At 33.8% G+C, this 11,625-nt stretch overlaps 1 protein-coding gene across 3 annotated transcripts in view; it reads right to left on the minus strand.

Annotated features, from left to right (window-relative positions):
- Positions 1-1,950: 1,950 nt before the first annotated feature.
- Positions 1,951-11,625, minus strand: part of Shoc2 (SHOC2 leucine rich repeat scaffold protein) — a 58,645-nt gene continuing 48,970 nt past the window's right edge. For all 3 annotated transcript variants that reach the window (XM_048338270.1, XM_048338272.1, XM_048338273.1), the window contains exons 5-9: positions 11,046-11,234; positions 7,792-7,914; positions 6,064-6,201; positions 5,625-5,742; positions 1,951-4,013 (exon numbers count right to left, since the gene is read on the minus strand). In XM_048338270.1, coding sequence (XP_048194227.1) covers positions 3,805-4,013; positions 5,625-5,742; positions 6,064-6,201; positions 7,792-7,914; positions 11,046-11,234 — 777 coding nt within the window. In that variant the 3' untranslated portion in view covers positions 1,951-3,804. The remainder of the gene's footprint in view (positions 4,014-5,624; positions 5,743-6,063; positions 6,202-7,791; positions 7,915-11,045; positions 11,235-11,625) is intronic.

An 11,625-nucleotide genomic window follows, 5' to 3' on the forward strand; every position in this document is an offset into this window, starting at 1 on the left:
AGTTAATGACAACCAACTCCATTTTTAAAAAGCAAAAGTTAAAAAAAATCCCTTATTTTTAAAGTTAAAAAATAAACCCAGGGGGCTGGGGATATGGCCTAGTGGCAAGAGCGCTTGCCTCGTATACTTGAAGCCCTGGGTTCGATTCCCCAGCACCACATATACAGAAAATGGCCAGAAGTGGCGCTGTGACTCCAGTGGCAGAGTGCTAGCCTTGAGCAAAAAGAAGCCAGGGAGAGTGCTCAGGCCCTGAGTCCAAGCCCAGGACTGGCCAAAAAAAAATAAATAAATAAATAAATAAATAAATAAATAAATAAATAAGCCCAGAAATGTTTCCTTGGAATTGGTGTTACCGTCAGGCATTCTATTTAATAACAAAGCACTGACATCTACTTAACATACATTCTCGTATTAGTAACACATTCAAGGTACTCCCTTAGATACCAATCAATGCCATACCGCTCACCTACTAAAATTCTCAGACTACATAATCAAGCAAAACTGCCCACAGTACTGATGGCTAACTTAAGCAAAAGAATAAAGTAAGAGGCCAAGTTTTGGCTAAGATATTTGGTATGCTATTTTACCCTCCATCACAGCTATGCAAAGAAAATCTTCCCTCATGACTTATTTCAGTTAAATTTGATAGATTTCATATTTTTACATTGCTTTTCAAGTTTGCCATCTGCTTCCATCAACCTTAATCACTAACAACCAAATATCCTGATTTGCCTGACACAATTCTGATACATGGTTGTCAACCTCAAACAACTACTTACAGAACCTTCCCTTTTCACTTCTAAATTGTCCCATTTTATATACTTATATTACCCATTCTAACAAAAATAAATGTTAAATTCTGCAAACTGGAACTAGGACCCAATACATGTGACTTCCAAATCACTGATGAAAAACAAAAACTAACAGAAGTTATCATGAAAAAAAAAGTAGACTAATTGTGATACAGAAATTTATCAATTTTAAATGACGCTGGTTATAGAATTAGAAATATATGATTACACTGTTTCAAGTTCATTCTAATTAATTGTATCGCCCATCTTTTAAAGTATAAATGAAGTCAAGGCATATTTTCCTCTGAAGAGTTTCTATCTTCCAGTGTTTATAGTATCCATCCATAAATTATTTACTATTTCCCTCTTCTGTATGAAATAAACACTTGGATTTTTTTTTTTTTTTTTGCCAGTCCTGGGGTTTGAACTCGGGCCTGGGCACTGTCTGGCTTTCTTTTGCTCAAGGCTAGCACTCTACCACTTGAGCCACAGTGCCACTTCTGGCTTTTTCTATATATGTGATGCTGAGGAATCGAACCCAGGACTGCATGTATGTGAGGCAAGCACTTTACCACTAGGCCATATTCCCAGCCCACACTTGGAATTTTTAAAGTGCTAAATGACATAAAAAGATTTTTGATGTTACCATTATATTTGTATTTTATATTTCCTGCTACTGATTATCAAAGTTTAATGTTTATTTCATGGATAGAATAAACACAATTGCTTTAAAAGAAAATAACTTTTGTGCTTATGTCAATTAGCCTAATTGTAGTTTTAGGAAAAAAAACAATATTAGCTTTACATGTAGTCATTCAACAATCTTTTATCATTTTCAAATCTCGCTTTCACAAGGATGTCTTGGAGTCCCTTCCTAGTTTACTGGTGGTGGTGAGGAGAGGGTAATGGACTCTACACAGAACAGACAAGTCTCACTCACACTTCACTTCTGTAAGACTGGGATCATTTTGTACATCTGTGCAGATTAACACAAACAAAGTTAGAGGAACCAAACTGCTTTAAAACTGCTTTAAAACTATTTTCGTTCTGAGAAAGGATCGCATATTTTTAAGAAACAGCCATTAGATTACTATCAAGTTCCATAACTTAAGAAACACACCTGGATATGAAATTTAAAAAAAAACACATACACATATGCTCTAGGTAGAGCTGTAATAAACAAATTCATTTTATAAACAAAAATTTAACTGAAAAGCCACAGTAGATGGAGAAAAGAGAGGATATTACTTGGTAAAATCCAGTGACATCTACAATAGTTTTACAGCACATTTAAGCACTCTAGGGTTTTATATCTTTACCTGCCTTCCATTTCTTAGTTGTTCTTTATAAAATTGCCAATAATGAATGTAGATGTGACCTCAAACTCATCCCAAATTTGAATGCCAGAAAAGCAAAACAATCCAATTTTCTATCTTAATATTACAGTCTTAGTTTTTAAAGTTTTTAAACACAATGCCCAACAAAAATGGAAAAAAAAGCAGCAATATGTAAATGTACATAATAGTTACTCATTACACGGGAAGTGTTTTTTCGGATGATATCTAGAATGCACTTGCTCTGTAAGTTTCCTCAATAAGTAAACCGACTTAAGACCAACACTATCAAAAATAACAGCACTACATAAAGGGGCACACATTTACAATTCTGCTAGTCTTGAAGGCAGTAAAGCAAAAAAATATAAAATAGCACATGCACATCTCACATAACATCCACGGAACTACCAATGGCTTCTATGCAATGTGCCTCTTTCCCATAACTGTACTACCAACTACCGAGAGGAAAGATGAGATTAAAAGTAATGGTACTGAACTGAATTGTTTGAAGCCAGTGCCCCATATATGGGGAAAAGTGCATTTAGTTCAGCAGCAATACAGCACAGTGTGAAGATATTGTGCTTAGACACAGAGATTCCAAAACAGATAGATGTACAAGGCAAGTCAAGATATAAAACCATAGTACACTGTTAAATAACCTTGAAACGTACATATATTGCAGTTTTCAAAGAAAGACATTCATTTCATTGTACAAGGATAGGGAGAAATCCTTAAAGTTACCTATTGTAGTTTATGATATAATAAATACATATCTATATAGCATTGTATATACATATATAGAATGTGTGTTTATGTGTAACTTAGATATTTGCCAAATTTCTCTGCTGGCTTTTGTGGCTCTGCAACTTTCAGGAATGAAAAACTTTTCACTACAAGTTTCTGTTCCCCCAAAGTTAAGAAAATGCAGAAAGTCTTACTAGAGAAAGTCTCAATACCTGCCCCACCCAGACTTGCCTCAGATACTTTGCTTCCATTCATCAGAGAAGCAAAATTAATGGAATTCTAGATTTTTTTGACGGTGTATTTTTATTTTGCTGTTTCAATAAACAATTGTCTTTTAATATTCAAACCAGCTAATGTAAATTCTTTAACAGAGGATATAAACTCTAGATTTGACTGATTAAAACAGAGCAAATCAAAATAAAACAAAACAAAATCCAGTGATTTACTCTGACTGTAAACATATAAAAATTTAAATCTCAAATTTCAAAATAAATTAAAGAGAAATTCTATCTTTGGGGCCTACAATACTATAAAGATCTGATATCTGGTATGGGGACAATGTGTATGACAAGTTGCAACAAAGTCCTTGGCCCATGTTTTTCTTAAGAGAAAAGTATATCTGACTATACTACTTTTGTTCCTTAAATTTAGTGACTTCATAATTTGTTGGCAAACTTTTAAAGAAAACTGGCATACCAGATTACAACAACAGAAAAACATCCATCAAATTTAGCAAAGAAAACTTATATAAGCCTTTTTTTTGTACAGAATTAAAAAAAATCTAAATGGCTATGATTCCTCTATTTGCAAAAACACATAATGCGGTCTTTATAAATCTGCCATATATATCAATATCTACATAAATAGATACAGATAGATATGAAACATTAATGGCAGTCTATTTTGGAACAGTGTGTAGGAATAGCAGGTATGAATCAGACCATGGCACGATATGGACCCTGCATCTTTAAGAACTGAATGATGAAAGACGGCCCTCCGGCAACAATCTGAGGTGGAAGGTGACTGAGGGGACAGTTCTCAATACTCATGATGGAGAGCTTGCTGCAGAGTGCCAGCTCGAACGGAAGGCTATGCAGGTTGGGGTTGTCATTCAAATACAATTCTTCTAAGTTCTCCAGTGTACCTGTTCAAAAAAAAAGTCAGTTTTTTAAATTAATTTTTTAAATTAGCTACTATTTTTAAAAATTCAACTGGGCATTATATACATTTAGTACATGTTTCATCTTATTAACTTGTCTTCATTTGAAATATCTTACAACTAGATTTCAGGGCTTATTCAAATTGACTGGAGAGTTTTGGGGTTGTTTTTTTAAAACCTCAATGTTCAGGCCATACTCTACTGTCAATAAGATTAGAACCTTTTCTTGTATGGTTGTTTTAAAGTCTGGCATTTTCTGAAAAGGTGCCCACTCTAGAAATTCCATTTGAGATAGAAAAGGCATACATAATGCATTTTAAACCTCTAGAAATGAGTTTATTGTATACTTAGTACCTAAAATCATTTTCATATATACTATATAGCAATTTCACCTAATTAATTTCTCATATGTATAGTTTTTGTTAGTACAAATCTTTGAGAGTTATCATACATTTGGTAGTAAGCCAACAATAGTCAATTCATGTAGTCTTTTGAATTTTTCTTAGAGTATCTTAAAATATTCATACTTCTAGGTGCATTTCTAAAGAAATATTAATATACTAGAAATGTTAAATATACAGTTGTCTCATATATTTTCAATACTAAATGTGAAAATTTGGGTTGATGGTATTTAAAACTAGCCAAACAGATACAGGTAATAAGTTTATTTGCCTGTAAGATTAATAACTATTTAGAACTCTACATAAATAACTATTATAATAAGATGAGAACAGCTCACAAAGTTTACAGGCAATATCCTAAATGGTGAAGCTGATAAGTAGCAGTTAGATTTTAATTATTTACCATCCTCCAAACCAATCTTCACCACTAATCTATAATGTTTCTGAGATAGCTCACCATAGGCAGCAGAAAATATAGAACTACTAATTTAAGGACTAGTACCAATATTATTAGGTGACCTCAATCAAACAGGATTACGACTCGCACAGTCTTAAAATTCAAGAGAGTCATGTTGAGTATATAAAATGACAAAGAAAAGTCTTGGAAAAATTCTAAAGTACATCCCAGGGTTGATATAAGTCAAATACTAATATTAACCCTGAAATCCCATAATCTAGTCATGTTGATTCATGCTGCAATACCAAATACTAAGGCAAAAGGATCACATTTGAGCCCAAGAGTTAACAGCCATAAGGAATAACATAGACAGATGCTATCCCAAAAACAAAAACAAAAAAGTAAAATAAACAAAAAAGCAACAACAAAAAATATACTGGGTAATTAAAAACAAATCAAAAGAACACAAAAATGTTCTTTTAGCATATAGACTAAGTCTATGTAATTTTTAAATTTGGGAGAGAAAATAATTCTTCTAACTTGAGACCATGTAAAACCTACTGGAAATATAACTGTAATAAAGAATTCTCAAACATACTATCACTCCTAGCATCCCATGAAGAAACATAACTAACATCAATGAACCAACACCAGCCACTACTGCTCAATTACTAAATAAAAACTAAAGCTGGACATAAGTTCAGTTTACACAAGTGGATTTGTTAAACATATCTGAAATCTTGTTTGAAAGTACAAGAGCAAATTACTAGTGCAGTCAAGTATCCCTGGGGTTCATACCAATTTCCTCAGGAAGGTGGGTAAGCAGGTTCTCTCCAAGGCCTAGGTGGGTGAGATTGGTAAGGTGACCAATGCCTCTGGGAAGAGTGGTCAGCTGGTTGTTTGTCAAGACTAATTTCTAAAATGTTAACAAAAGAAAAAGACAGTTACAGTTTCCTATGTTTGATGAAAACTTAAATAAATCTACTAAAGAATAAAATATATTAATAGAAAAATTATATTGGATAGGACTCACTAAAGTATAGGATTTTCTTTTAAGTATCATTTGTTAGTAGGATAAAGGTAGATAAATCACATAAACATAAAATTAACCTTCATACAGAAAAATCTATATGGTCCAAGAATTATATCCAAATTTTAGGAACTATATACACAATTTGGAATGGAATCTAAAAATGTTAATCATACAATTATAGAGCCATGACGATAATATTTTTACCTGTAAATCCTTAAGATAAGCAATTTCATTTGGCAAGGACTCCAGTTTGTTTTCCTCTAGATCCAATTCTCTTAACTTTCTAAGATTTCCAAGGCCATGGGGAAGCTTCTTTAGAAGATTATTGGATAATATTAGAACCTAAAGAGAAGTTATTGATGGTATTGAGAACTTGTGAAATTATATTACTTATTACTATATATGCCTTAAAATTAAACCCCCCCAGTGAATGTTAAGAGTAATACTCAATTATATAACACATGAAAGTCATAATTTACTATCCTAAAATGTTTTTTAATACTGCATTACTGGAAAGATACTATTTGATTTTGTCAAAACTAAAGCCAAGGAAATAATTTTATTTTAACTAAAATATAAAAAATAGTATTTTCACTAAGATTCACAGTCAATGTGCTCTGACATGGAACAATTACCACTTTGCAATAGAAATTTGATTTATTCAAAACCCCCCTATAAATAAATCATCACTTAAGAGAGGTAACAAATGATTTACAACTGACTTTATATAAGCCCACTGATGTTATAATTTGTTGTTGTATTTATTATGTTTCAAGGCATCCTAAAAGAGTTTGGGAGCAATAAAAATAAAAAGGAAGAGGAAGGTGTAATCTTATTCTTAATATAAATTAGAAGGGTAGGAGATAATCCTGGGAATTAGGATAGTGAAAGGAGCAATTATTCCCCCCCCCCAAAATTATATAACCCATAGTAAACTGAACATATGCAGTAAGACCAACAAAATACTAACAAATACCAGTTGATTTTTATTATTTTTTTCAGGACATCGTGTGCACTATTGCATTTAATCTCAATTGTAACTCTACAAAGTACCATTATCCTCACTTCTTAGCACACTCCTCACACATCCTTAGCACATCCTCACAGCTTAGCAAACTGAAGTTTAGGCAGACAAAACCCATAAATGCAGAGATCAAATTAGCATTACTCCCAGATCTGTTCAACCACAAAGCAATGCTTTTAACTTAGTTACACTATGCTATTTCACTTATTAAATAATAGGATTTTTACAAACATGAGATTGAACAAAAAGGAATACCATAATATATACTATTTCAGTAAGCTTTTCCAGCAAAACGAAAGGTCTAGGTACTGAAGGAGAGGCAATCAATCATTCTTGACTGAAGAAGTTATAGTAAGATGGACCTTTTATTATGGAAAGCTTTTTAAAAGAAAAAATGAGAAAAGAACATTGTAAATACTGGGAATCATAGGAATAAGCATACAGAGCTAGAATTATGAACACATTTCCAACAGGTAAGTGATGAAATTAGGCCTGAGCCATAGAAAATTTTCTAAGGTATTAAATTTTAATCTGGAGAATCCATAATTATTTTTGGTGGACAATGTTGTTTTTCTTGAAAATAATTAAGGTAAAAAATGTGTTATAAAGATACTAAATTTTAGAGAACTTTCCTTTCAAAGGTTCTCTGTAGCATTCAAACTTTTGGTGGGAAAGAGTTAATTCAGAAGTATGGAAATTTTAAACCTAGATTAATTAAACAACTCATCATCCTAATATGGCTGTAAGTCCAAAGGAGTTCAAATTATAATAGTTTTTAATTATGATCTTCACCCAGATAGAAACTGCTAGGTAAATCTGAAACTGTGGAAGGCCTAAGAGTTCTAAATGCTCATCTATTTAATGAGGAGCATTAGTAGAGAAAGAAATGCTCAAAAGAATTCACTCACCTCAAGAGAAACAAGACCAGATACATCCTCAGGGATCTTTGTGAGTTGATTAGTTGCTAAATTCAACTCTACCATACTGGTCCAAGTTCCAAAATCCAAAGGAAGTGATGTCAACTGATTGTCCTGGCAAAGACAAAAAGAAGCACCCCAGGTACAATCACAAAACAAAACTATGTAATCTCACTTTCAAAAAGCCTCAAACAGAGACATTGTTCCCCTTTTTGATACCCAAATGCAGAAAAGAAGACAAGTAAAACCCTTGGAACAGAAACAGCTTCCACAACAATTAGGCTTTTAAAAATTTCCCATATGAAGACTTTCTACAGAAATAGAAAAATACAAAGAAACCACAGATTTCAAAGATCTTAGTAATAAGAGTTTATATTGAAACTATGATTAGGGCAGTGGAAAAGACATAAAAGGAAGACCAAATGGCTCAGGAACTCCAGATATGGTGAACTGAGAAACAAAAACGTCTTAGAACGTCAAATTTAATCACTAAAACATTAACTATCTATAATGAAACTTTAAAAATGTGTAAGATGAGCTGGGAACTGGTGGCTCACACCTATAATACTAGCTACTCAGGAGGCTGAGATCTTAGGATCAAGATTCAAAGTCAGCCTGGGCAGGAAAGTCCATGAGACCCCTTTTTTTTTTCTTTTTTTTTCCGGTCAGTTGTGTGGGGCTTGAGGTGCTGTCCCTGAGCTCTTCAGCTCAAGGCTAGTGCTCTACCACTTTGAGCCACAGCTGGTGGTTAATTGGAGATAAGAGTCTCACAGATTTTCCTGCCTGGGCTGGCTTTGGGCTTTGAACCGCAATCCTCAGATCTCTGCCTCCAGAGTAGCTAGGATTAAAGGCATGAGCCACTGGCATCCGGCTCATGAGACTCTTTATCTCTAATTAAACACCAACAAGGGGGGATGTGACTTGAATGGTAGAGTGCCAGCCTTAAGCAAAAAAAACTGAATATGAGGACAAGGCCCCTAGTTCAAGCCCCAGTACTGGGGGAGGGGAGAGTGGGAGGGACATGAAAAACAAGAATAAAATGTGATAGATGCACTTTTATCAGTAAGAACTCAACAACAAACTATTATACATTAGGGACAATGGTAATGAGAGCAATCTTGTCCTAGTTGAGTATGAATTGTGTATATCAGTATGTTAATCCTGGGATAGGAGAATTATTTTATGTTCCCTTTTAGTCTATTTTTTTGCAACATGCAAGGATTAGTCATCTTATTATATGCAAAGTCATTCGTGCAAAATTCCACTTAGCAAGTATCTATTTGAAAGCCAAGTTTTTCTTTAATTATCATCTATTATAACATTTAATAATATGACTTACTGGTGCCCCAACTACTACTGATGGCTATAGGAAAGTTCTTTCATTTGGAAAAAAAATTATTACTGGTGAATGATGAAAGGGGTCACATCAATCAAAATGGATTGTACAAATGATTTGTCGAATGACAATTCTTTCGTAGAACTAAAGATAGTAAAAATATAATTTAAAAACTTCCTAGTGCTTTGTATATGTGAAAAAATGTTGGGTTTCATTTTTTTTATTACTTCGAGAAAGTTTTGTTGAACATCATGTTTAAAAAAAACTAACTGCCGTCTGGCTAGCTCAGTCAGAAGAGCATGAGACTCTTTAAAAAAAACTAAAACAAAGCTTTATGTAAAGTTTTATTTAGATTTTCCTGAAAACAGCAAGCCTTTCCAAGTTAACATACTATAATTAAATTTGATAAAAAATGTGCAATCAAATGCAAAAATAAAAAATAATAACATTAATAAACATCTGGACCAATATGCCTTAAACCTATTACAAAAATGAACAGAGTCAATACTGTTACTATTTCATTACTAATTAGAACTGCATATGTTAATCATATAACCAGATTTACAAATTGTATGCTTAGGATTAATATGGAATTTACACTAGTTCACTTATAAACATCCAATTATCGTAAAAGATGCATACTGTATTTATGACCAAGTATACTTAGAAAAAAAGAAATTGTACTGCAAAGGACCAGAGTTACATTGAATGGTTCACTAAAGACAAAAAGACATAGTATGATACAGCAGAAAGAACACACAACCTGAAATAAAGAAACCTATGTTTCTGAGATTCCTCAGCAATGAATGAATCAGCTATGTCGTCAATTCTGTGCCTAAAGTTTGTTCATTACAAATTAAGCCACTGGACTAGATAATCTTCCATTTCATCCTTCTTTTCAAAACAAACTACTATAAATGTGAAACACATTCACAGTACAGCACATAGATAAGCAAAAAGAAACTACTTATCACCCATAGGTAATAATTCCGACATCCAAAGAAAATCACTGTGCTTTGAAAACACTGGCCATAGGTATATATGCAATATCTAAATACTTAATACATAATTAAAAATAGCTTTTGAGGGGCTGGGAATATGGCCTAGTGGCAAGAGTGCTTGCCTTGTATACATGAAGCCCTGGGTTCCATTCCCCAGCACCACATATATAGAAAACGGCCAGAAGTGGCGCTGTGGCTCAAGTGGCAGAGTGTTAGCCTTGAGCAAAGAGAAGCCAGGGACAGTGCTCAGGCCCTGAGTCCAAGGCCCCAGGACTGGAAAAAAAAAAAAAGCTTTTGAAAACTGAGATTTTTACATGCTTTAATTTTTACTGAATGAAGTGAGAAAAATGCAACTGATAATTAAGTTTATTTTCTTTTTGGTGCAGGGCCTGGGTGCTATTTGCTGTTTTTAGTTCCAGGTGAGCCACAGTTTTATTTTTTTGTTTGTTTTGTTTTGTCTTGTTTTGATGATTAACTGGAGATAAAGAGTTTCATAGACTTTCCTTCCTGGGCTAGCTTCAAACTGCACTCTTCCAATCTCAGCATCCTAAATAGTTAGAATTACAGGCACCGGCTAGCAGCAGCACCTGGTGATTTAACGTTTTTCCCAGACTACCAATCCCTTGGCTGAATGGTATTCTACTAAAATTCTACTTTGAAAAATCCTTATTTGCATTAACTAGTCAGTACCTATGACACAGAAAGTTCCACAGTAAGGATCCTTTCAACCGTACTTTTATGGACATTAATTATTTCCTGAAGACAAATTCCTAACAAACATCCTAAGATGCTTGTTGTATTTAAGACTTCATTAACAAGGTAGGACTTCCTGCTCACTATACCAAAAAAAGAAAATATAAATAATAGATTTGTGGTAAGCCCTCCCTTGTCCCAAAACAGATGCTTACCTTCATATTCAGCTTACTTAATACTTTCGCTCTGGAGAAAATTCCAAATGGGATTTTATTGATGCGATTGTGTTCCATGTTGAGGGAATAGATGGTAGAAAACTGAGATGGACCTCCCACTGGATATAACTGGAAACAATTTCTAGCCAAGGTCAAACTATTCAGTTTCACAAGACTTGATAAAAGACTCTGCAGAAAATATAGACAGAAACAACAAAATTGCCATAGATTAGAGCGAAAACTCACTGTTTTTAATAGAGCAGCAGTTCCAAGTACAAATATCTCAGTCTCAGACCAGGTGGGCTGGCTCTATGATACCTGCCTATAGGACAGTCATTACTCTCTTCTAGTTATCTTCCTAGCATCTCCTTGCATGCATGGCTGACACTACGGAGTCAATGAAGTCAGGTTACCAAATTTCATACAGAACAGGAAATTCTCCTACCTTCACTACACCATTCTTTTGCTTCAGTTGGCATAGAGAAAACATGTCCCTAGGTGAGAAATATCCTATATGTGCCTAGTTTTGTTTTGCTTTTTTGTTTGTTTGTTTGTTTGGTTGGTTGGTTGGTTGTGGGGC

The sequence above is a fragment of the Perognathus longimembris genome, chromosome 2, assembly GCF_023159225.1.
Source record: "Perognathus longimembris pacificus isolate PPM17 chromosome 2, ASM2315922v1, whole genome shotgun sequence".
Classification (NCBI taxonomy): domain Eukaryota; kingdom Metazoa; phylum Chordata; class Mammalia; order Rodentia; family Heteromyidae; genus Perognathus; species Perognathus longimembris.